We start from the raw sequence: 26,706 nt of genomic DNA on the forward strand, positions 1-26,706 counted from the left end.
TTGAAGACGCTGTTAGAACTGCAAATAACACCCCGTTTTATTTATTCACATTTTGCCACCTTTTACCCCGTCCCCCCATTTGATTTTCAAAACAAGCCTGTGAGGTAGACTAGGCTGAGAATGAGTGTTCAGCCTAGGGTTCATGGCTGAATGGGGATTTGAACTCGGGTCTTCCCAGTCCTAGCCCAACACTATTTTAACCAGTACACCCCACAAGACTGTGTCCTTTTTGGTGTCAGTTGATGGGAGACTTAAAAGACTATACCGCTACAGTTTGGGGAGCTTCTCTTGTCCAATGCTTCGCTTGTTGTTGTTTAGTCATTTAGTCTTGTCCAACTCTTCGTCAGGGCCGGCTCTAGGTAGACCCCCGGTGGCGCGGTGCGACAGGGCGCCGGGCTGGTAGGCAGTGCGGCGCGCGGCAAAGCCGCGCGGAAACTATGCTGCGCCCTGCGAGGGCGGGGGCGCCGGAGCAATCTCCGCCTCTCAGCACCAGGGCGCGCGACCTGCTCGAGACTGCCCTGCTCTTCGTGACCCCATGGGCCAGAGCACGCCAGGCACTCCTGTCTTCCACTGCCTCCCGCAGTTTGATCAGACTCATGTTGGTAGCTTCGAGAACACTGTCCAACCATCTCATCCTCTACCATCTTCTTCTCCTAGTACCTTCAATCTTTCCCAGCATCCGGGTCTTTTCCAGGGAGTCTTCTCTTCTCATGAGGTGGCCAAAGTATTGGAGCCTCAGCTTCACGATCTGTCCTTCCAGTGAGCACTGAGGGCTGATTTCCTTCAGAATGGATAGGTTTGATCTTCTTGCAGTCCTTGGGACTCTCAATAGTCTCCTCCAGCACCATAATTCAAAAGCATCAATTCTTCAGCGGTCAGCCTTCTTTATGGTCCAGCTCTCACTTCCATACATCACTACTGGGAAAACCATAGCTTGAACTTTAACTACCGTATTTTTCGCTCCATAAGATGCACTTTTTTCCTCCTAAAAAGTAAGGAGAAATCTCTGTGCGTCTTATGGAGCAAATGTGTGGTCCCTGGAGCCGAATTGCCCAGGGGTGAAGCAGACCGTGCTTTTTTAAAAAAAGAGCTAAATGCTAACAAGAGGGAAAGATCAAGCCACTCAGCAGCTGATTGCAAGAGATCGGGGAGGGAGATAAGGGACACTAGCTCCCTTCCTCCCCGGACCCTTGCCCAGGCCTCCATTGTTGAATGTTCTGCAGAGGGAGGCAGTTTGTTTCCCCAGTAACATGTGACTGGCTGATTGGATTATCTGGCTGATTAGATTATCAGAAGCTGCAGAACTGAGTTGAACAGGATTTTTTCCCTTTGCAAAGTAAACTCAACAACTTTGAGCTGATCCTTTAAAAATGGGTCTTTTCCTGTTTGCAGAAGAAGCTGCACAGCTGTGAGCTGATCCCCCCAAAAACGGGACTTTCCCCCTTTCCTCCTCAGAAAACTAAGTGCGTCTTATGGTCAGGTGCATTTTATGGCGCGAAAAATACAGTATACTATACGCTTCTCTTAAGTCACCTCTAAGACCTTCTTGGATGTTGAGCTCTGTAGTCGGCACCCCAAACAAGTCCAGCTTTTTAAAATAAATAGGTTCCGAGTCCTTATTGCTGTGATGTTCACCTCTAACACACAAGAGTCGAGACTTGGTGAAAACTTAAACCTGAGAGGGGCAACAACAGATGGTTGCCATTTGTCCAAGGCCAATGGTAGAACCCCGCTTGTAGCATCATAGAATTGTAGAGTTGGAAGGTACCTGAAGGGTCATCAGTCCAACCCCCTTACAGTTCAGAAATATTTTACCCAGCATGGGACTCGAACTCACCACCCCAAGATTAAGAATCTCATGCTCTACTGAGCCTGCTTCTTCCCCATGTGTGTTAAGAATATAAAGTGGCATGCATGTATTCTCAACAACTTGGGTCCAAGAAACTTTAAGGAGTGCTGTTAGTGGTCTTACAGAGACCCTATTCGCCTCAGCTGGAAATCGGTCATTTAGTGTTGCTAGTCCATGCCGTTGGACACTTTCAGCAGAGGTTCAGCTGCCATCCTTTGCTTTTGACTTTCAGGCATCCCTTAAAGACCATTTTTATGCCAACAGGACTTTGCAGCAGTTTAGCTGTTTTTGATTAACCGGTCACCTTAATCTGTAATTTTATTATTTTATTTTTATATACCACCCTGTTGTTTTCATCATATAGCAGCATGAAAACCATTTATATGTAAATAAAAGAAACCCAGGAACCAATTTTGCTTTTACGACTGAAGCTTCTGAGCAAGGCGTGTTCAGGAAACAGGATTCGGCTGTTTACATGGCAGAATTGTGGCTTGAGAAGAAAAAAACCAAAGCCATTATCGTTCATCCTTGGCAAAGTGGGTCAGCAAGAACTTGTGGGGATCTTACACAAAAGTTGTTGCCAGATTTTTTAGATAAAAGTCTTAATCTGATTTCAGTGGTCCCTCTTGAGATTTCCTCCGATCCTTGAGCAATGCGTTTTATCTTGCTTCCAAATTTTCCCTCTAAAGGCTGACAGTCCAGCTGTGTGTGGGGAGAGCATACTTTTTTTTTAGCATGGTGGTTGCCCCACTGCTATTTTTATATGCAGTGGTGCCAGAAATGTTTAAAGGTCTACTGCTAGATTACTCCAGTACATCTCCTTAGTGAATTGAATTTAACCAGTCTAGAGCACTGCAAGATTTAGTGGCTATCTGAAATACCTGCATTCAAAGGTGCTTTCAGAAGGCACTGACTAGCTTTGCCCATTCCTGGCGGTTTTAAACTCTTAAGTAACTGACAACACAGCAGAACTGAGCTATCTGCATAAAGCAGTGGGAATTTAATTTCTTCAGTCACTGGGACAAGTCAAAGCTAAGTAGATCTTACGAAGTAAAAAGGCAAGTGGCTGAAACTATACAGTGGAACCTCGGTTTATGAACACCTCGGTTTATGAATTTTCGGTTTATGAACGCCGCGGACCCATCTGGAACGGATTAATTCATTTTCCATTACTTTCAATGGGAAAGTTCGCTTCAGTTTATGAATGCTTCAGTTTATGAACAGACTTCCGGAACCAATTACACCCATGCTTCAGTTTATGAACGCTTCAGTTTAAGTACTCCGCGGACCCGTCTGGAACGGATTAATCCACTTTCCATTACTTTCAATGGGAAAGTTCGCTTCAGTTTATGAACGCTTCAGTTTATGAACAGACTTCCGGAACCAATTGTGTTCATAAACCGAGGTACCACTGTACATCCCTCTTTCCTTCAGCAACAATGTACCAATCAAATTCTTCCCCGTTTCCCCTAGGCTACTTCCAAGTTTTTGTTTCATTAAAGAAAGAGAGAGGAGTTCCTGACTTCCAGGAGCTTTTACATCATGTTGTAGGCCTCGAGGCTTTGAAACTTGGAAGCATTTGTATGTTCGAAACAGTGGAAGTTAAAATACATCCAGTGAATTTGGCATACACTTGTTCACATTCAGTTTCTTGTTATAGGCATATGTTTACAATCTTTCCCCAAGCAACCCATGAAATAAAGAGATTCACACTGGTATATGCTTCATTCTAATTTATTACACGAAATAAATATTAACATCTCATGGCAATTCTTTACTATCTAGACCCAAGTTATAAACCAACAAAAAATGTTAACCATGTTGCAACCGAGCAATCGTACATTAATTTTTTCCCCCTCTGTAAAATCCAAAGAAAATTGGTTTGGTTTGTACTACGCACTTGAAAAATTAGGAAAATCTGAATCTGTTTTTGCTCCCAAGCTGACCCCGGCTTTTGCTGTGAAATCTTGGCACGTGTCCGAAGTCAAGAACGTTATTTTGTTATGTATCCTTCCTAAGCTTTCATTTTAAACATATGGATGTGAATGCAGGTTAAGAAAAGCAATCCAATGTTTGCAGGAACATCCTCTGGAACAGCAGTTTCTCCTTAACAAACTTTCTTCCAACACCAAAAAAGAAAGAAAGAAGAAAACCCATCTCCAATTTCCACTGAAAAGTCAATTTAATTAAGCACAAGGCTTACACTGAAGCCTAAGTTCGATTCCATCTAAAACACGTCCGAAACCGAAATACTTTTATTATTATTGGTGTGCATAAACATTACACTCCATAGATAGCAAAAATATCTTTTATTTATAATTTACATTTCCACAAATGAAAAAATCATACAATTTTCCTTACATATACAGTCTATTCCTGTTAAATTTTGTATGCCTTCTACAGAACTTCCACACAATAGACACCTGACACTGTGCAGGCAATAAGAAATTCAAATACAAAAATGTATTTATTAACCAAATAAGCAGCTGGGGCCCTGCCCCAAGTGAACACTTTATTCATATAAAATTCATTTGCCTTCTAGAGTCAGCTAGAACACAGCAGCTCTTCCCTGGAATAGAAAAAAATTAGTTTAAACTGACTCAACCTTTTCAGGCTCTGTTTTAATTTCGGCCAATGTGGGTGAGCTCCCCTCCATACAATCATCAGCAGGCGTATCCTCAGGCTCTTCTTTTACCTTGGGACTGTTACAGGAGTCCTGTACTTCTTGCTTAACAATATTCAACATAATATTTAGCGGGTTCTCTACAGGTGTCTTGCTAGGAGATGGCGTCGAATCAAATGATGAGGTCTGTAAGTAAAAATTAACACCATATGTGGAAATTTTCACTACCAAAACGTGATTTGAAGGTGGCAGGTGTAAAATGTCGCTTCCACAATAGGCATGCTTTTTGTGATGATACATCTAACTCAAGCAAAGAAGGCAAAGTCTTTAAAAAGCAACCTGAAGCCAGCAAACCCAAATTCATTGTTATGTTATTTTAAAGTAATATTATTTTGAAAAGCTGGTTTATTATTTGCCACACTTTGGAAATAATGATGCCTGTCTGAATATTCTTTACATGAATGAATGTGCTTTACAGCAAATTTAAAATGCAACATTCTATTTTTTTTAATCTATAGACTAACCTAACCAATACATTTAGCAGATGTGACACATAAACCTACAGAAAATAATGCACTTACATTTTGATAATCTTCGTAGCATGACGGATGGTATATCTGGATAGAGAGAAGACAATCAATCTTAATATCAACACACTTTAAAAGGCACAGAAGAACAGACTGCAAAGCAAATGCAATTTTCTTTTTCGTACAATCACAGATTTCACTAAAGTCACTGTACACACTACTCTATAGTTCTTTTGCACCAACTCAAGTCTTCGGCCTCCATTTGCTAATACAAATGGTACCTCGGGTTATGAACAGTCCTGCTTACGAACGCTTCGGGTTACAAACTCCACAAACCTGAAAGTAGGTGTTTCAAGTTGCAAACTTTGCCCTGGAATAAGAACAGAATCCCACTTCCAGGGCCGGGGAGGCCTATGTAGGGAATGCGCGCCTTAGGTTAAGAACAGACTTCCAGAATGAATTAAGTTCGCAACCTGAGGTACTACTGTATTTTAATGTGTTTGGCACAGCTTGCTTTAAAAGTGCAGTCATTTAACCATTTCTAGAGGGGCAGCTACGTTAGTTTGTTGCAGCAAAAGCAAGAGTGTGTCTTGGGCACATGAAAGACAAACAAATTTATTGTGGCATAAGCTTAAGTGGACTAGTCCATTTAATCAGATGCACAAAAGCTTAGGCTGTAATAAATTCATTAAGTCACAAAACGAAAGATTATTTAGCCAAAACCTAGTAATCAAAGTCATGGTTTTTCCTCTGTGCTACCACCAAATATATATTCAACATTACCTTCTCCTCTACTCGGATGGCATTTTTTAGGTGCCACTCCTCTTCTTCCTCATCCCAATATTGCTCAAATTGCTCCTGGCAGATTTCACAGCTCTGAAATGTAGGAAAGCAGTTAAAAGAGCAGCATTTACATAAACAGCGCACTTGTCCTTTTACTCTCAGTTCACCAGAGAAGTAATTTCATTTGGTTATGACAAGTAAAAGGCAGGTAAAGAATAATTGCTACAATTCTGGGCCTTGCTATTATCAATATATTAAGACTGTGAAATTGAGCACTTTAAATGTATGAAGTGGTATCAACCCATGGTGGCCATGCTTTTGAAATTACTGCTACAACCAAATTCCTTAAGAGGAATAAACAGGAGTGTTTTAAAAGGGATTCTCAAAAACTTGGGGGGGGGATCAGGAAGTTTGGGTGAATTCACATTTAGCTTATAGAGCTTTACTGTCAATTCATCCTTCTTACCATAAACCTGCATCTACAAAAAAAAGATTTATCTTCCACAGTAGATTTTTAAAAATAAAATACACTTGCACACATCATATCTTTATCTAATGCAGAATGTTGGAAACATAGTTAGGAACAAAAGTAAGGATTTCTGCAGAGTCAAGCCAGTCTCAAGAAGCAAGTTTATTGAGGGCAGCTTACCTCATCTACTCCAGCTGGGCCGGCAGGGACGCTCTGAAACTCCTTTTCCTTAGCAGCTTCTTGTGTTTTCAACACAACTTCTTCATGCACTTTCTCAAAGAACTGGCTCTTTGCACGTTCCTCTAAATCAGCTATTTCTTCGAACTCTATCCAGTCCTAAAGAAAAGAATATTGACAAAGCCTATTTAAGATCCTACGAGTTCTATCTTTTACTCTGCTCATACAACTTTTCACAATACAGTTCTCCACAAATCTTTAATTATCGTCTCTGGTTCTGTTTCTTAGGATCAGGATCACAGCATATAGGGCACAGTCTTCTGAATCCTTACTCTTGTAAGAAAATAAAAACCACTAATTCATCATCATTTCAAAAATCCTCAATCCGTTATGAGCTACTTGAGCAATATACTAAACTGCAGGACAATTCAGATTGTGATGGGAAAGCACAATTAACCTAGTAACACATTGGTGACAAGCTTTTCTCCAGTTGGCAGACACTGACTGCACATGCTGAAAAGTGAAAGCAGGCAATCGAGAGGCACTTCAAACCACCAGGATATGACATCATAAATCTCATGTGCAGCATAGATGTCAGAATCCACCCACTGTTTAAGCCGAAGTCTACCAGTAGTACAACACCTGTGAATAATTAATTCAGGCATGCAAGGGAAGAATATTTATCTCTGTATGACTATTTCCTTAGTCACAGGAATGTCAGATTTTCATTTTGTTTTGTTTTAATATTTAACCCCTGCAAGTGCAAAGAGGTTCCTGAAAACTCATCTGCAAACACGTCACTTTAAGAAGCAGACACTTTGACATCTGACCACCAGAGGGCAAACTTGTGACACTGCTCCCACACTAGCCAATATAGGGAGAAAAGTATGTGAAGCCAAGCAGGAAGCTACAGAGGCAGACACAGGCAGCCAACTACTATAAAACAGGAAGTAGGTGCCCTCAAGGATCTAAGAGGGGAAGGTTTAGAAAAAGGGTCAAAACTACAATTTGCGAGGGATCTGGTGACATTTCGAGGCAGAGGCACTGCCCAAATGGAACTCAGTGCCTCCAGAAAGCTGAGCTTTCAGAAGCAGAGAGGCAATTTAAGATGGCGTTTGAAGGCTCATGCTCTTTTTAGCTGCAGTCGTTTGCAGTCGTCAACAGCTATCAGTCAGTCTATCTATCACCCATTTCCACCACCCCTCCCCACCCTTTCTCTACATATAAGCGTCTGGGGACTTCTAATACAGTGTATCTGAAGAAGTGTGCATGCACACGAAAGCTCATACCAAAATAAAAACTTAGTTGGTCTTTAAGGTGCTGCTGGAAGGATTTTTTTTATTATCTTGGTAGTTTGTTTTACTGTTACGCTCCTGAATCCTTTGGAACAGGGCAGGCAATAAATTTAACATTAATTATCTACGCTGAGGTGAAACAGCTTACTGCTTAACTTACCGTTAAGCTGTAGTACCATCTTCTGTGAGTGACTTTCCGGCTGACATCCTTTTCTGTGCGGTTCTGACGATAGTGCCAATCCAAATGGTCTGCATATACATCTGTCTGTGAAGTTGTGAACCTCATTCCACAAGAGTAACACTGAATGCCAGTATAGAGCCGGTTTATAATGCTATCATATCGCCTGAAAACAAGTCGGAAACTAGTTAGCAGCAGATTATGGCAATTAGTTTATGGAGAAAAAGTCATGCAAGCTTCAAATAATTATGTTAAGCAAATACAGGACAAAGCACGTTTCAAGTTGGAAGATTGCTAAAATAATTTCTAATTTTACAAGCACCAATCAGTAACTTGGACACAAAGGAACAGGCTCTAGAGCAGGAGGACTAGAACTCTGCCGCCTAAGTTAAGAAAAAACTGGGGAAATCTTTTCCTTCCAAGAATTAGAGGTCTTGTTCATTTAGCTGGGGCAGGGAGCTCATGAAAACAAGGCAGGTTATGAACATCCATTAATGAGAGAATAAATGTGTCAGGAAGAAGCCAGCCAGCACTTTCAGTATATGGAACTGCATAGGGAATCAAGACGCTGTCACACATCTTTAAAGAGGCCCATAATAAACTTTGAAATCTTTTCATCTAGATCAGAGACCTATAAATCCCAATATACTATCAGTGGTTAATTCTGAATTCTTTAATTAATATGCTTGACATACCAAAGTGATACTTAATACTTATCACACACATAAATATAGCACTCTCATGGTCTTTAAAACTGCAATGATTTGACTTTCACAAATTCAAGTTTAGATCAACAGTTTGATCTAAAACTGTTAAATGGCTTAATTCAACATGACATGCCTAGGTACATTCTGTGTTACCCACCCGCCCCAACAAATATACTTACTGTTTTAGATCTTCTATAACAAAGTTAGTTAGGTCTGGGACATCTTGATCCTCATTCTGGTCTTGATCCTCCTCTTCCTCCTCTGGAGCTGGTTGGGCAGAAACTTCACTGACTTCTAAACAAATGAGGTACATTGTCAGTCCTGGACCAAAGCGTGTCCTTTCAAAACTGAGTCATTGTCAAATTAAAGCAGGCAGGTCTAAAACACTACAGTACTCCTCTGTCCCTAGTGATTACTGTATTGTAACAGGGGAGGGGGACATGCAAAGTGCTCCACAGAAAACAACAATCAACTGATGTCAGGTGCCAAGCAGGAGGGCCGGGATGAAATGGCCAGAGGTCCCCCATCCCTGTATTACAGCCAAGTTCAGTAAGGTTCAGCATCTCCACCCCCATCATTCAGCCTGGACACTGAGATCCAGCTCCGATGACCTTCTGGGGGTTCCCACACTGTGAGAAGTGAAGCTACAGGGAATCAGGCAGAGAGCCTTCTCAGTAGAGGCACCCACCCTGTGGAATGCCCTCCCATCAGATGTTAGGGAGATGAGTAATTATGTAAAATTTAGGAAACATCTGAAGGCAGGGAAGCTTTTTAAGGTTTAATGTTTACCTATGTATTTATATCTGCTGGAAGCCGCCCAGAGTGGCTGGGGCAACCCAGTCAGATGTGTGGGATACAAATAAATTATTTTTATTTTTATTATTAACACACATGTGGCAAACTTCTTTCAATTCCTCCAACCTTGTATCTTGACTTTAAAAAGCAAAACATAAAAGCTATTCCCAATTATATGCCTTTAAAACAGGATACAATGGATCTACTTCTCAATCTAGCCAATTCGGAGTAGCAAAGAAGGAGGTCAATACTGCTGATTTTGAACAGCAGCTGCTTTTAAACCCATTAACTGTTGCAATATGCTTAGACAAGCTTATGTAGTATCATACATACCAGCTTCTGTCATAACAGCCTTTAACATTTTAACTATTCCTCACAGAACAAAAAGGTAAAAGTTATACTTACGAGCTGAAGTTGAATCAGTCTGTAAAACTTTGAGAATCCCTGTAGAAAGTAGTTTTGAGAATAATTCATTTACATCAAGTTGTCCAAGATGATTATCAGGATAGGAAAGCGGAGCGTTCCCTAAAAATGGGGAGGAAATGACACTACTTTCAAATAGCTCTAAGACTTAAACAAGATCATATGGTTCACGGTCCAAAACATTTTATGTTCCCTTTCCTCACCTTCACTCTTCCTTTATTCTAAACCTCATTTTCAATTTCAGTTGCTTCTATCCTGCTCACAGTTCTCTATACAGTGGTACCTCTGGTTATTTTTCCATGTTTCGTCCCGCACGCATGCGCAGAAGCACTCTATCACACCGCACACATGCGCAGAACAGGCACCTCCGGTTGTGAAAACCTTGGGATCCAACTGGAGCTCCGGAATGGATCCCGTCCGCAACCGGAGGTATCACGGTAATGCAGTTTCAAGAATTATATAAAGTGGGTGTGGAAGGGCAAATAGCACTTGAGAACCTATCAGCCAAAAGCTATACAAAGGGCTTGTGCAAACACTCCCAATCATTTTATAGCAAAAATTAAGAGTTATTTTCTTGCTAAGTTATGCTGTTTGAGTGCAGATGTAGATTTCTGCTTGCATATCTATTATTCCAGCTCATAAGGTACAGTAGATAATAGTCCCTGCCCAAGTGGCAACTGTTCTGCATCTGGCTCCCCCTCCTCAACCCATAGCCATTATTTTGACATGGCTCCAAGTTGGGTAACTTTGGGGTTCTAGTAAATAGGGAAGTAGCTCTGGCAAATCTAAGGTTTGTTCAGGATTGGTCCAAAATCTCCTTTATCTGGCTCTTCAGATATTAATGGACTACAGCATTCATTAGCCCCAGTAAGCATGGCCAATGGACAGGAATGATGGGAGTTGTAGCTCAGGAACATCTGGAATGTCAAAGGTTCCCCATGGCTGCCTTAAAATATGGGCAGGGCCCTCGTTGGCATCTGATAAACGTTTTAGTAAAAGGACGAAAAACAACTCACCCTTTAAATACTGACCTGGTTGATTTTGGACAAAGCTTCCAGGATTATGTGCATGAGCTGCTAAGAGAGGCTGCCCTGGATTGTAAGGTACCGGTTGAGTAGATGCTGCCGACATAACAGGAACCTGCCAAGAGGCAAATGCTGTTTTAGTCAGAATGTTCAGCTGTTTCACTGTTAAAGTTCCAAATCAATGAATGGTGTCTGGTTTTGCATTCAGCTACAACACAGCACAACTCCATTTTACAGAAGTAAAATATCAATGAAGTGCACAGTATAAAAATAAAACTTTAAGCATTAATACTAAAACCAGATAAAATTAACCCACTTTCTGGGACAAAGTGCCCATCTATATTAACATTATGTATTTCTTTCAAAACTGCTCATTTTATCTTTATTTGGTAAATTTTAGTACATCTATTTTTAAGTTTGATTTGACCTGTATTTTTAATTAATTATGTAAACCATTTAACAGGTTTTTCTATTAAGTGGTATATCCTATTATATACATATATTGTATATGTTATTATATACATATTGTTAAATATGTTAGAAAAATATTAGCTTTCGTTGTGCTTCCAAGAAGTACCTCAAATTCCAAGAGCTATACAAGCATGCTGGTGCTTAAGAGTGTTGGACTAGGGCCTGGGAGACCATGATTCAAATTCCCAGTCTGCTATGAAGATCACTGGGCGACTTAGGTTGAGCTGAGCGTAAGTGTCAGGCCCATCCCACAAGAGTTGCTTGTGAGGATAAAATGGCAAGGGGGATTATGCCACCCATAGCTCCTTAGAGGAAAAGTAAGATATACATGTAATAATATCTAATTTGACTATCATTATTTGATTTTCCCCTACACACACACACACACCCTCAATAACTTCAACCCAAAACAACAAAAACTCCCCCCCCCCCCACACACAAAAAACCCAACTTTGGTGTCCAGATTTTCACTTTCTGAAATATGGCAACCCTAACTTGCCATGAACGAATATCTATATCTACACACACATATACACAAGACACTCTCCTGTTACTGAGCATGCAGAAAAGAACAAGCATATGATTATATATGAACAAGTATATGATCAATTTAAGTATTGAAAGCCCCATACCTGCTGAGGCTGCTGAACATTCCCCGTCATACCACTGAAGTTTCCATACTGAAGATTCTTGTCATCGTAGTAAGGTCCAGGTGCCCTGTTAATAGTGTTAGGAAAGGTCTGTGCTCCAGAACCAGGTGGCCCATTAAAGTTTGGTCCTTGTGGGTTATCAAATATCTGCTCAGTTCTCTGGAATTGCATTCCTTGTGATGGCGCATTATAGGGTGGCTGATTGGGAGGTTCATTGTAAGGGCCAGTTTGTCCATAAGGTGGTGTTTCGAGTCTTGAGGCAGGATGATTAGCTACATTTTCAAGTCTTGGACCTTGATGACCAAGAGGAATATCAAATCGTGTTGCCTGCTGGTGTTTAGGATCTTCAAACCGTTGAGGTATTGGTGTATCAAATCTTGGGGGTATCTGCTGACCCGGAGGACCATCAAACCGAGGTTGTGTCTGCTGAGCAGGGCCCATTTCAAACCTTGGACCAGGTTGTACATGTAATCCATCCAGTCTTTGCATAAGTGATGGCTGACCAGGTTGACCATCAAATCTTGAATGACAGCCATCAAACCTTGGCCCTGTTTGGTTAATAGGTCCTTCGAACCTAAGTCCACCTCCAGCCTGGCCTGAAGGCCCCTCAAACCTGGGACCAATCCCAGACTGACCATGAGGCCCCTCAAACCTGGGACCAACACCTGGTTGACCATGTGGCCCTAAAGGCTGCCCATGTGGCCCCATAGGCTGTCCATGAGGCCCTTCAAATCTTGCTGGCTGCCCATGCGGACCCATAGGCTGCCCATGTGGAGCTTCAAAGCGCAAATTGCCTCCTGGCTGGCCAAGAGGTCCCATTGGCTGCATATGAGGCCCTTCAAATCGCATGCCAGCCGCTGGTTGACCATGAGGCCCTATAGGTTGGCCATGGGGGCCTTCAAACCTCATTCCACCTCCTGGGGGACCATGAGGCCCCACAGGACGGTCATGAGGCCCTTCAAACCTTATCCCACTTGAAGGTTGGCCATGTGGACCTTCAAACCTCATTCCACCGGAAGGCTGGCCATCAAACCTCATAGTACCTGAAGGCTGATCGTGTGGTCCCTCGAACCTGATCCCAGATGACTGACCATGTGGTCCCTCAAACCTAATCCCAGCAGGTGGCTGACCATGAGGTCCTTCAAATCTTATCCCACCTGAGGGCTGACCATGGGCCCCTTCAAATCTTATACCACTCATTGACTGGCCTGTGGGCCCCTCAAATCTCAATGCTCCCCCTGGCTGTGCCATAGGACTATCAAACCGTATAGCAGTCCCTGCACCAACTTGCCCTGAGGGCCCTTCAAACCTCAAGGGACCACCACCCATCTGTGCTGGTCCATCGAACAGAGAACTTTTTCCTCCAGATTGTCCTGGGGGCCCATCAAACTGAGATGCTGGCTGACCTAGGGACCCCTCAAACCTTAAATTAGTCTGTGGTTGTGGTCCTTCGATTCTAGAACTTGCATTAGCCAGCCCTTCAAAGTGAGTTCCTTGTCCATCTCCACCTGCCCTTGTTCCAGGATGTCTAGGGGAGCCCTCAAAATGAGATCTTTCCTCCATCAGTGAACTAAATCTTTGCTTTCCATCCGAAACCCCAAATCGTGATCCTGTATTCTCAGTAAATTGTTTATCTGCATCTTCGTATCTTGCTCTCTTATAGTGTTCATTGAATGGAGACCTCTGCTCATCTCGAATACCTTTAAAACAAAACAAAACAGCAATGTTACTGCCTGAAGGCATTTACTAATGACAAAGCCTAGTATGGAAAGCAAATCTACAGCACTGTGAGAAGTATTTCCCCAAAATTATTAAACCTGAAAACTCATATATATTTTTGGTGCACTTCTACTGATAACCAAGAAAATATTTACAGTCTCTTGATTTTCCCTAACTATAATACAGATAATGAAGGTATTTTCCCCAAAGCTCCTTGTACCTTTGGAGGAGTTGGACTCATCATGTCTTCTCCGGCCCTCATGAGGTGAATTTTCAGAATATGGTCTGTTACTACCAACAGGGGAATGCCGCCTCGATCTTTCACTGAATTGACTCCCCGATTTGCTTTTTGTTTGTTCACAATCCATTCCAGAAAGAAATGTCTCATTCAAGTGTCTCTCGAGTAAAATATCTTCAGGATCCATCATGTTGAGTCTCGGAAATGAATGCTGAACTTGCGTTCTTTTTAGCTTAGCTTTATGCTCATGATATATTAAATCCGCATCAGACAACAGGGGCTTCTTTTTCGAAATTCCCTTTTCACCTGTGGGACTATCCCACACGTTGCACCTGTGTTTTCCTTCCTGATACTGGATAATTTGGCGAATCTGATGGCACAGAACAAGGAACTCATCTTGCGTTATTTCGCCAGACGACAGTTGTTCATTAGCCTGTGACAAGAGAAAACATTAAAAGAGTTAAATTTGGAAGGCTGTTAGGAAAGAATATGTGAATCTATAAAAAGTTAATACATGTTACCTTCTTAAGCAACTCTCTCTTGTTTGCCAAGGTCAGTTCTTTCGGAATCTGCAAATTCGCATCCACACTTAATCTATGTTGCTGCTTTGGTGTGCGAGGTGATGTAACTCCTTTACTACTGGTTGCCCAAGTGTCCCTGTGCCTCTGATGAGGTGATTTAGAAAGTCCTTGGTGTTCTTCAGTTGGCTGGGGGCTGAAATCCACAGAAGCAAGCATGTTAACTTGACACAATCTCCCAACATAATGTGATAAAAACTATTTCACTTTTGCTTTAGCATCATACCAACAGTTATTCTTTGGAAGTAACTTCAGATCTATACCTACTACAGCAAATTAATTTTACCTCATAAATGCCAACTTACGTTTTATTTTCTTGCCAACCAGATTTCCACCTTTTGTTTGACTTGGAACTTGACCAGTTCTCCACATTCTCTTTAGGTTCCGAGTTTGCTTTTGAAGAATGCAAGTTCATTCCTTCCTGCGGTCGGTCTTCATGAGTTTTCTTCAGCCTCCTTGAATCTCTCACTTCCTGCTTCCTTTTGTTAGAGCTCCTTTCTTCCCGTAGTCCCTGCCCAAAGTCCTCTGCGTGGGATTGCTTTGGTCCTGACACCCGAGACTTTGCAGTTTTAGGTCCAGGAGAGAGACTTCTGAGCCGTCTTTTGGGTGACCTCCTCTCTCTTCGTTTTGGAGAATGGGAAGATGGTGACCGAGATCTAGGGGAACGTGACCTTTTCCTGGTACCCGACCTTCCTAGCTTTCCAACCTGTTTCTCTGACTCTTCAGTATTGGGATCTTGCTTTTGGACAATGCCATTAATTATTTTGGTTCTACCACTGACTGATCTATGCTCTTCTTTGTCTTTTCTCTCCATGCTTCGCCTCTTTTCTTTCGGGTCATCATCTTTACCATCTGGCTTCTCTAGAAGATGTTTTTTCAATCTTGGATCTCTCTTGCTTATTTCAGATACTCTGGTGTTCTCACTTTCTTGGTTTCTAGTATCTTTAGCATGAAGCAGCTTGTTCTGCAAGGGAGATGGAGACTTCAATTTTGAATCAAATTGATCAAACTCTTTCTTTTGCGATTTCTCATTCTGTTTTTGTCTTTCTTGCTTTGATGTACTTTGTTTTTCAGCCTGTAGTGTTTTGCTGACCTTCGGATCAGTCTGATTGATTGGACTAACTGTAAAATCTTTCCTATGACTTTGATCTTTAGAATGGGAAGAATGTTGACTTGTTCTATTAAGACGAGGATCTCTGTTGGCCGTTTTGACATCATGGAGTGGAGAGAGACGGGTTTTTTCAGGTGGCAGACAAACTTGATGAGGAGCTTTAACTGGCATGTGAGATGTTTGTGGAACATGTGGCTTCACAGATGCTTGACTCAAGCTGGATCCACTTTGCTGACCACTAAGAGAAACCGCCTGAAAGATAAGGTAATAAAAAAAGGAGCAAGTATTTACAACACTAGCACTTAAAAAACCTTAAGTGTTTCTCTTACCTACTGTACAGCTTAAAAATTCAAGGATAGGTTTGAAAGTATGGACTAATTCTTGAGTTCTAATTATATATAAGAATGCACCTACATATTAAAAAAGAGAACTTGCAATGAAAGGTATAGAAGTTACTCGCTTTTCAGATAAGCCTCTCTATTTTAATTTTTTTTGCAGTACTCATGATGTCTGTGAATGTGTCAAAGAATATACCAATTATTTCCTATCTCAGATTGTAAGGAAATGTTAGGTTCCTTCACTGAAGGTCAATAATTACAAGGTATGAATCAATAAACGTTCATTGCCCTATAAGATGATGGAAAATTATGCGATATTTCCAATATATGCATTTTTTAAAACCATTTTAGTTTTTGATAAATTATACTTGACGGGCATAAATGATATTTCTGTAGCCAACATAAACATAGTATAGAAACTTCTTGACAACATTAGAACATGCTCTGCAATCCTGTCTTTAAAACGGAGGTGGCAGGGGACATGTGGCCCTCCAGATATTGAGGCTACAACTCCTACCATTCCTGAGCATTGACCATGCTGGCTTGAGGCTGATGGGACTTGGAGTCCAACAACATCTGGAGGGCTGCAGGTTTACACCACAAGCAAACCATGAAAGATTAACACATCACAAAATATGACACCATACACAAACTGGTTTCAAAAGAAAACCCTTTGTGGTTACTTATGAGCTAGTCTATACGTGACGCTTGCTATGGTAATAAATACCTGTGAGGAATCAAACCTCTCCCTTGGTCATGTATTTGATGTCAATGTTTTTCACTTGCATAGAAGAAAACTCACAATGTGATGCCCCCAATCTCAAGCCCCGAGTTCTACTAAACAACAGCCAGTGGTGGGGAATTTGCTATACATGAATGTGTGATTCATGAACCAAGTGTAACATACAGGTTTTGCCATGACACTAGAGGTAGTAAACACTGTGCCCTCAAGGTTGAATGGCCATCTGTCATGGATGCTTTAACTGAGATTCCTGCATTGCAGGGGGTTAGACTAGATGACCCTTGGGTACTTCCAACTATGATTCTATGAAGGTGTTGCTATACTACAACTCTCAGCCTCCCTTGCCATTGGTTATGCTGGCTGGGACTGATGTGAATTTTGTGGAGGGCACTAAACCATGTGTCCAAATTAACGATAACCTTAAAATATAGTAGAAAAACCTATTCCTATCTTTATTAACTTGTCGAGCACATGAAAGCAAGGCTACAATCTGCATTGCAGCTTGCCCCACAGATCAATCAAATGAAGAAATGTTAATAGTCTGCAAAGGCTCCACGAGGTAAAGACAACTGAAATGGGCTAGTGACAAACACTGATCATGTTTTGCTATGCTTGCCGACATGCTACAGCAGTCATTTCTATCCTACTCACCAGCTGTGCTTTAGTCTGCTCTAGTTCCAGTTCTAATTTTTTCTGTTGAAGTTCTAACAACTGTTTTTGTTTTGCTAGTAGCTGTTGTCTTATTAGCTGCTCTTGAGTCAAATTCTTTTGTATTTCAGGAACAACTGGAGTAGAGGACACAGCAGGACAGGACACAGGAGGAGGAGGACAGACTGCAGGGCTAGGTGCAGGCGGTTCCTCAGGCTACCAAGAAAATGGCAAAGAACACGATTCTTACTTGTGGGGCAAAGCAACCAGCAGTTAACTCAAAGCTAAAAATGTTCCATTACTTTAACATTCTTCGTTATTGTACATTTAAACCAGAATAAGCAATGTCAGACTTTAAAAATAGTTCAGTGCTTTCACCTCATTTGTTTTGAAAGTACAATCCCTACCGTAACTACCAATCCTTTCGTCACCTCAAAGCATGCGAAATTCAAAGGCCTGAACACAAACTCATATAAACATAGTTTAAAGCAGCATTTAGCTGTCGAAACTTACCGATTTATTTAAAAACTTAGGATTCACATGGATGCTAGAAGTATTCACATTAGGGGGTAGAGGTTTAATTGGCCAAGCAGGGTCTACTGAATTCACCCGGACATCAAGGGCATAGAGTTTCTTCAAAGGGAAAATTTCATCCCACGTGGAACGCAATTTAAATAAACTTTTCCTAGTATTTTCATCCACCTAAGAAGAACAGAACAATTCTATGGCTTGTTAAGTTAATATAAAACATTTGTTATGCTTCTTTCTACAACTTGAGACCAGATACTGTGTTCTAAAGCTGCACATTTGTGTGTACTGAAGTGCCACTGAAATCAGCAGAAATCAGGAGCGTACAGCTGAACAATGGACTGTCACATAAAAGAACTAGCAGCAGCAGATTTCCCTAAAATGCCATGGGGTTAGGGAATCATGCTGAATGAGGTGGGCGTCACCATATTTCTTCAATCCCCTGTGCCTATCCCATTCAGCAGGGTTCCTTGACCCTCACTGAAGCATTTCCTTGGCACAGAAGTCAGCTTCTGCCAGCACCATGATGTACTTACTTGCCCCCAGGTCCAACATATTGTGATTTGCACAGTACCATATACATTTGAAAACAGTAAAACCTCTTATCTGAACCCTCCACATGTGTTACATAGACACAGCCATATCTTTTTATTTTCACATTTTATATTAGCCCAACTCAACTATCAAGAACAAGTTCAATATCACAATATCCAGATAATTTTCATTTCCCAATGTTTTCATACTGCATCTACTATTCCTGGCAAAGGTATAAACCCAATACTGGCAATTTAAGTGACTACTGCATTGATACTACAATCTTATGCACACTTACTCCCAAGCAAAGCCTGAAGCTGAGATATACTGAGCAAAAATGCCCAAGATTAGGCTGTTAAATAGTTCAATCTTGTCTCAAATACATTAATTCTTCTCCAGCTAAAGCTTCATACTACCAGTCGGAAAGTATGTATGGCTTAAACAGACTCAAGGGTTTGTCTCAATTTTTATTAATTTCATTAAGAGATTTAAGATTAAATAAAACTTGATACAAGGGAGGCAAGCATTAATCCAATTGTTTTGAGCAATTCCAGCCCTTTCACTGGGGAACGCTAATTACATCAAATGGCATATTCCCATTTCCTTTAATGATTTATACAAAACTGTTCACATAAAAATTATAAATATGCATTCTGTAATTTTTTTATAAAAAAAAAACCAATCCTCTGGCCAACCCAGTATGAGAAATCCCAGCCATAAGCAATTGCTCAGAAATTAAAGTGAAACATAAAAAGACGGCAGAAGTGAAAAGGCTGGGACCAGTCGATAATGAAAGGTGCTCATTATCAAAATATAAACTTTCAGAATTCTTGGCAGGCAGGCTCCATTTAAGTATCTAATGTTTGCATACTCTACTATAAATGACTGAAAGCACAACTTATTGTATTATCAAAACGAACAGTTAAGAGCGTATGCAAACACACACAAGGTCACGGATTTCTCTGCAAGGCTAAAATATCTTATGCAGGAAAAGTTCAGCCTTGTAATAAATGGGAAAGCTAAAGATCAAACTGCATTTCATCCATTCAGTTTTCTAATACAGGCCTTCTCACTCTGGATATGCTCTACACATTTCCAACTATGTACTGCTACACTTTTTTTAATCCTTGTTTTCTTAATATAACTGGAGTGTGAATACATCTAAATATGAAAGGTCCTACTGCATTCTTTGCACTTAGTACCCAAGAAAACCCAAGACTGAGTGTCAAGTTATTTATTTATACAGCAACAAATTTGAAAACGTTTATGAAAGCACATATATATGTATATATACCTTTTCAAACACATTAACAAATGTTGCAACTAGGTTTTTAGTAAACGCTGCAAGATATTCTCTTCCAACATTCTTGACAATGGAGTCCATAAGGTACATAACAGGAAGTTTCTCATTAGAAGGAGCCTGGAGTAATAAGAAGAAAACTGAGACTTTTAGTTATAACAAAAACATGTTGATTTCTCTTTTAATTTAGAAGTTACCATTCCCCAACCCACCATATCTTTATCTTGGAACCATTATGTAAAAGGCTATTTTCATAAGCTAACCAGCTCAACACCCCCCCCCCCAAAAGGTTTAGCTCTATTTGGTAGAGTGTTTCTTTAGGAAGAGGGGATACTAAACCTCTACAATGGCAACTGGCCCATGTTATGGTTAGGGGTGTCCAAACCAACCACTCTGTACTCTATTTAAACACACACTAGCTTCTGCTGGGACATCTAGAAGAAAGGACATGGAACAACTTAAAAGGTTTGCAAGTCCCATAAGAGGGGGGATGCCAAGTGCATGGACCATTGGTGAATAACTGATGTCTGAGTGAGCCATATTTGGAATCAAGTTACTTTGCTGAAATCCAGAAAAATGCTATGTCACCAAGTCTGACCAGTTGAAGCAATTCCACGCAGATGCTCTCAAGGCTATATTCAAACCACACAACCAGAGCCAAAAAAAGAAGAGTATAAATCCATAATGAAGCTATGGTGTTGAATAGTCGGGATTATAACTGGAACCAAAGACTGGCACGGAAGACAGTCTTCAAGTCTGGACACTCTTCAATGCCCAAGGAGCCAAGTTGGATATTTTCGCCATACATAAGACGGGCCCCAAGTTCGGGCAGCGCAAACTGTGTGCTGTTGTGGCTGCATGTCCAAAGAAAATGGAAGCCTTCTCAAGTTCTGTTCAAAATGAATGTTAATGTCTCATCCATATCAGGAAATGGCAGCAAGCCTCCAGAAAGAATCATCGTGTATTTATAAAGACTTGTTGGGAAGGATAATTGCTTATTAACTGTCTTCCTATTCAACAGGGGTAACTTAATTCCCATTTACCACCCAACAACTCTGAAGAAAAAAATCTAGCATTTCCATGCAGTTTAACATCTGGCAACTCACAGGGTCTGCAATAACTAAAAATTCCATTGTCCAGATGATATTGTCCTTGACTGTCCTTAAAACTAGTACAGTATTTTCCCCACTAAATTGTGAAATTTGCAGAAAAGTATGGCAACTTATTTTTTAAATTGTGAGTAAACCTGAACCACCCTTGATTTATCTGCACCCTTAAAATGTGTGGCTTTGAGTTTTTTATACACAAAGATATGCAAACCATTTCATCTGAAATTTGCTTCAGGGGAGAATTATAGTGTACCAGTAAGTCTTCAACCAGGTGGGGCTTCTACCAAATTGCATAGAGTGACAAAATAATAATGGAGGGAAGTATGCCTTTATATGAAACACAAGACCACCAGACAAGGCATATAGGGCATGTAAGGAATAGGTATTAACTCCCCAACAGCTTGGAAATGAAAACTGGGCCACGTACATAGAGATCCAATTTTACGTGCTACAATAGGGCTTGGGAAAGCACATGGGACACCTGTATCCTTTTTTAAACCCCTATGTGTTATCCTCAGACTTCCAAGGACAGCTGGCAAGGAAACACAGCTGACTTTAAAGATCTTATTCCCAAAATGTTCTATTTTCCATCTTTAAATATGAACAGCAAAACTGCTGCATCTGTATAATATGTCATATGCTCACACGAGCTGTGAAAACAACATGTGAAGCTATTGTGAAATAAGGCAGCAAGCCTGTAACAGGATCTGGTTTTAGGAATTAGGAAGCAACCCCCACCTTTTAACGAATGGAATGCCACTTTTGTGAACCATACTTCAGTTACCGTACTTCCCCCATTAGTCTCTAAAAGAAAGTGCAGTGGGATGTTGGAGGTCCACCTCTCAAGTAGAGACAAACCCAAGTTAGAGATTATCCAGCAGTTGCAGAAGGCTGGAAGGCAACAAAAACCACTAAGAAACTGAAGGTAAATTAACCTCAAGCCTATCTGCAGTGAAACCATGCCCAGAGTTTGCCACAGAATGCTTGCTGCACTCCTTCAAACGTCATAAATGAGTGTTGATAATGTGTGGGTCTGTGTATTTTTGATGGACTTCACCAAAGGTTGAGCCTTCCTCATAACTCCAATGTACCCAGGCTGTAGAATAATTTAACACTTGGAAACAGATTCTGCACTACACCCGGTAAATAAAAAGACAAGTACATATTTCATACATTTTATTTACATTTTTGGAATACCAGTCACACATTTCAAAGTCATTTATTAAAAAATGTAATAAAAACCACTCTGGTTTACACTAAATAGAAACTGTCCCCAGACAACACTTTTCCTTCAAAAGTGGTTTTCAGAGAACTCAAATCTCTTGTTTCATCCTGGCCACTAATGACAGCTAGGTAAATCTAATTAGAAGCACAGGTTGTAGATATCTTTAAATACACTTAAGGGGTACGTAACCACCCTCACCCACTCTAAGATAACAGTACTGGAATTGATAGTGTGTTACGTAGTTCCAGTCATGAACAGAGAAACCGAAAACATGAAGTACGGGAAAATGTCTGGAGAATACGATGTAGTTAACCAACCTACATTTTAAACAGCCTTTCCTATTAGACCTTTAAATTTTACTTTACTTTTAAATCATCTTAAACCCCTGATTAAATTAGCAATTAAAAAGCCCAGTAACCTAGAAGAAGCCAAGGGAGGTGGGAGGGAGAGGAAGATGAGCAAGAACTGAGATTATTAACTGGAATAGGGATGTGTTACTCTATCACTATTTAAAATAACAAGGTTTGAACGCCATGCCCCCCAGGGAAAAGGTGTTATAAAAGCTAAACCACATGTAGCCAGCTGACTTCTATCAGAAAATGACTGGATTGGGAGTCTACTCTTTTTGTATCATATGCCTCACCGACGCCATGTTGGGATTGTACAGGCGGCTGTGGTTCCTTCAGACAGGGTGGAACACTTGTTTCCCTGCCTTAATGAATGGGCTGCTCTAACAAGGGGTGGATCATACACACAGGCACATACATCCTTCTAATTTGGTACGCCTCTATTACTCAGAGTAATTCAGGAGTACCCCAACATCTTCTATTTCACAGAATAAAAAGAAGGGGGGAATACCACATTTCCAGGTCTCATGAGATTGGACTAGAATCCTGGATTATGTGATATAAAGGAATCCTTGATTGTAAAGCCTTATCTCCTTTAGCCTGATTACTGTTAAACGATTAAGATAAAAATGACAAAATATTATGGTACAGCAAACTCGAACGAAGGCTGAAACATGTTTACTTGTGGAGGCACAAACTGCAGGGCAAAGCATGGCTATTGCTGCACAGTCACTGCCAGGCCGCCATGTTGTACGCCTCATTTATGCAGGCTTGTGAAACCCAACAAACATTTCCTGAATTGCTTGAGGAGGTGGATAGGGAAGGGAATCAGGCCTTACATTCAAATTTGCTGTGCTCTTCCAGATTTCCTTGCACTCTCTGCTACTGCCAATAAACAGCTGGCAACCCCCCACCACACACACACCTGACTTTGCTCTACCAGACTGTTTCATTTCCCCATATTCTGAAGGTTATACCTTATGCTTCACTGTCTTTTCACATCCCTATTCCATTTATCAATATTCTTCTTTATGTTCAGCTAATGTATTTCCTTGTTTCAATCCAGCTCCACCTAGATCTTTTCCTACCTCTCTTTAATGCTGCCTTCCCCAAAACCCATGCCCTATCTTTATTCCCAAAGCTGGGAGGGATTCCCCTTGCTGCAATTTCAAAATGCCCAGACTGTCCCACTATCTGTTCCTAATCCCAAAGCCAACTTCATGTTACCCCAAGCACTTCCTTGCAGCTGCCCCAATCCGACTAGATCCAGAGCTCTCCCCCAAGACCCATCCCCCAACCAAGAGCTACCGCTGACAGGTCCCCCTGCTTTTAGCCTACCGGTATACTAGTATGGGTTTTCCCTTCCCCACTCCGACTTTCTACCATGCAGCTTTTTCTATTGGCTTTGTTGATTATTTTTTTAAAAAACCAATCATTTTACTATTCTAAATTTTGAGTTGGTTTTTATTATTTACTGCAGCCTCTTTTCGAGGGAGGTACTTTGGCTATAGTAAACACCACGGGCTATAGTAAACACCACGGGATCGTCATATTATTAAATTATTATGCTCTTAAAATGCGCGTGAGTAAATAAACTCTCCCTCCCGCAAAAAAATACAACCCTTCCTCTGACCAGTGCCCTTTCCCTCTCTAAGGTATAATAAATACTACTACTACTAAGGTAGGCTGTACCCCCCCCAACCGCCAAAGGCCTTTGCCTTCCTTCCCCTCCCGCAACATACCCAACCCCCCTCCCCCACTGCTTTTCCTTCCTAGGCCTGATCCTGATCCTAGGCCTTCCCCTTCCAATCTTCGCCACTAACCCCAGGGGAAAAAAATCCCTGAACTTTTTCCTCTCATACACACGACACACACACGAGGTCTAGAAAATAATATGGCGGTGTGTTTGTTTGCGGGAAGGGGGGTTAGGTTTTTTGCCGAGATCTGGCCCTAGAGATGGGTAGGTAGGTAGGTAGAGGGGTGGGTAGGTATAGAGAGCGTATTCGGCGTAGAGTGTATAAAAACCTTGGCGACTTGCGCCTCGATCAGCGAGACGATGTCCTTGGCGTAGGGCACGTTCTCCTCGGCCAGGATGGTCAGCATGTTGATGTGCGGCTTGCTGTTGAAGGTCAGGTCCTCGAGCGAAGACTGGTAGTCGCGGCAGGAGTCTTCCCCGCCGCCGCCGCCCACGGGCCCCTCGGAGGCCGCGGTGCCGGCGCTGGAGCTGCTGCTGGAGCTGCTGCTACTGGAGCCGCCGCCGCCCGACATTATTCTCTCGTCCCCCACACGCCAGAGGCCGCGCGGGGGGAACGGCTGAACCCCTCCGGAGAAGAGAAAAAGGAAGGGGGGAAACACAGGCCGACCCCCTCACTCTCTTTGCTTTTCTCCCCCCCTCCCAACACTAAACGCTTCTCTCCCGCCCCTGCGGCTGCCGATGTCGCCGGTGCCCGCTGCTACTCCCTTGCCGGCCTCGTGTGGCTCATCCTCCGCGCCGCCGCGTCCTCGTCAAGCAGGATGCTTCGCAGGCCGCCGCCGTTTTCCTCCGCCAAGCCGCTTTCCTTCGTCTATTTCTCTCTCAGCCCACCCGCTTCGCCTCACAAACGCACGCACAAAATGGCGGCGGCTCCCGCGGCTCGCGAACGCCTTCTTCCTCCGGCTCCAACCGTTGCGTCATGCGAAAAACTGCGCCGGAGGGGGGCGGGGGCGGGCAAGGGCACTGGGGAAGCGCCTTTTGTTCGCTGGCCGAGCCGCCATTGGCCGCCGCTGCCTCCCGAGCCTGATCCTGATTGGAGCAGGAGGGGCTCTCCCTTCCGATTGGGCCCCGCCTCCGTCGGCTCGCCGCTTGATTGAGCGGCGCCCAGACGAAACGCGATTGGCCCGACTCTCCATGCGCGCCGTTGATTTGCTGAGAGCGCGGCGGTCCCGCCTCTCTTTATCTTTTTTGACGTCTGGTTGGGCCTTCAGAATACAACCCCCGCCTCCTCGTAGTAGTGTGACGTTAGGAATGGGTTTGTTCTTCTCCGCCTGCATGTCGACGGGTTCGCTCTCCCCCTCCCGCGCGGCGTCCCTTAAACTTGTTTGGTCAAAGGCCGCGCAGGAGACCTCGTTTTCTATTGGTCCATCGGTTGCTCAACTGTTGCTATGGGAATGAAGGCCTTTTGGGGCCTACCTAAAAGTCACACGGTTACATTCCGCACTACTGTATAGAAGCCACCACACTGGGGACCGTTACTGGCATTTGTCAATGCTGCTTAATCCAGACGAACGTTTAAGCAGCTAATTTTGGGTGGCGTTTTGCTGATAGCCAGTGTAAATTCATTACACACATACAAATGCAAAACCAGTGAATTAAAGTAATTACAAATAGGTTTTCCATAAACTCCAAATTATTTCAAGGAATATTGATCCCTGAATTAGATTAATGCTGCCATCTTACTGTTGAGATTCATAAGTCCTGGTAATGTGATAACTCCCTTGGATACACAAATACACTTCATTTCCCCCTAAGGACAAACGGTTTCGTCTCTGGCATGGCATGTGATGAAACCTCCAGGAATACGTCTAGCTAGGCACACCAATATTTATTTAATATTCAACCAAAACAAACTGAAGTAAAATTTTAAGCTGGTTCCTATGAACCCAGAGAAATGGATCCTGACCCAGGGAGAGCCCAAGGATCCAGGCAAGCAGGCACGATGTTGCCGCTGGCCGTAGAATGACAGAGACCAAACTAAGGCTGTCAAAAGCAAAGTACAGTTTATTAAAGAATAAAAACTGTTGCAACAGGGTCCTTCCTCTCACGCAGGAGAACAAGGAAGGAACACCAAACAGAGGTGTCTTGCCCTTAAAAAGAAATTTGAAATTGGTTTCAGCCCACCCCCCCAGAAGCATCATCCATATGTCACAGAAGGGGTGTAGCCCAAGACCGCTCTCCCTAGATTCATCATAGGTACATCATGAACGGGGAGGTCTGGTGGCAGTAATCTGAGCAGTCTGGACCCTGTCCCCTGCCCCCAAAACCTAATCAACAAAAAAGAGAGATATTTACATTTCCCTGTTTCCCAGCCAAGTTAATCACACCCTTTTGTCTGGCACTCAGGTATCAGGATGCCAGGGATTATCACTTTAATTCCTGAGACAATGAGAAGGTTCCCCCCACCTTCTTCCTTGCAGAGGAACGCCAGGTCTGAGAGAGTCAAAATGGTGTCAGAAAGGCCTGTCTTCCTGTGCTGCTTCAGACATGTGCCTGTACTGTACATTCATGTACATGTTTTATGAACAATTATTATATTTATATATATGACCTCAAAATTCTTA

The 26,706-nt window shown here is 42.2% G+C and overlaps 1 protein-coding gene across 3 annotated transcripts; it reads right to left on the minus strand.

The window, feature by feature from the left end:
• Positions 1–3,567: 3,567 nt before the first annotated feature.
• On the minus strand, positions 3,568–25,744 carry PCF11 (PCF11 cleavage and polyadenylation factor subunit). 3 transcript variants are annotated; one of them, XM_035115100.3, is made up of 16 exons: positions 24,415–25,744; positions 19,703–19,828; positions 17,860–18,048; positions 17,350–17,562; positions 14,813–15,870; positions 14,451–14,643; positions 13,912–14,362; positions 11,955–13,672; positions 10,843–10,966; positions 9,809–9,928; positions 8,788–8,902; positions 7,884–8,067; positions 6,432–6,587; positions 5,783–5,875; positions 5,054–5,089; positions 3,568–4,658 (listed from the first exon to the last, which is right to left on the minus strand). In XM_035115100.3, the coding sequence occupies exons 1-16, from the start codon at positions 24,655–24,657 to the stop codon at positions 4,440–4,442; spliced, it is 5,238 nt and encodes a 1,745-aa protein (XP_034970991.1). In that variant the 5' UTR covers positions 24,658–25,744; the 3' UTR covers positions 3,568–4,439. The 3 variants fall into 3 exon arrangements, with proteins under 3 accessions (XP_034970991.1, XP_034970993.1, XP_034970992.1); XM_035115101.3 differs by having other exon boundaries at positions 4,090–4,658; positions 10,858–10,966; XM_035115102.3 differs by lacking the exon at positions 17,350–17,562.
• Between the last annotated feature and the right edge of the window lie 962 nt (positions 25,745–26,706).

This window comes from Zootoca vivipara, chromosome 4, assembly GCF_965207765.1.
Source record: "Zootoca vivipara chromosome 4, rZooViv2.hap1.1, whole genome shotgun sequence".
Classification (NCBI taxonomy): Eukaryota; Metazoa; Chordata; class Lepidosauria; order Squamata; family Lacertidae; genus Zootoca; species Zootoca vivipara.

Bases quoted from the DNA above. Each gene is read 5' to 3' on its own strand.
- PCF11 (XM_035115100.3), bottom strand. From the start codon at position 24,657: ATGTCGGGCGGCGGCGGCTCCAGTAGCAGCAGCTCCAGCAGCAGCTCC. The intron at 13,673-13,911 runs GTACAAGGAGCT...TTTGTTTTAAAG, and splicing joins TGAGTCCAACTCCTCCAAAG to GTATTCGAGATGAGCAGAGG. The intron at 6,588-7,883 runs GTAAGTTAAGCA...TCTTTTCTTTAG, and splicing joins GATGGTACTACAGCTTAACG to GACTGGATAGAGTTCGAAGA.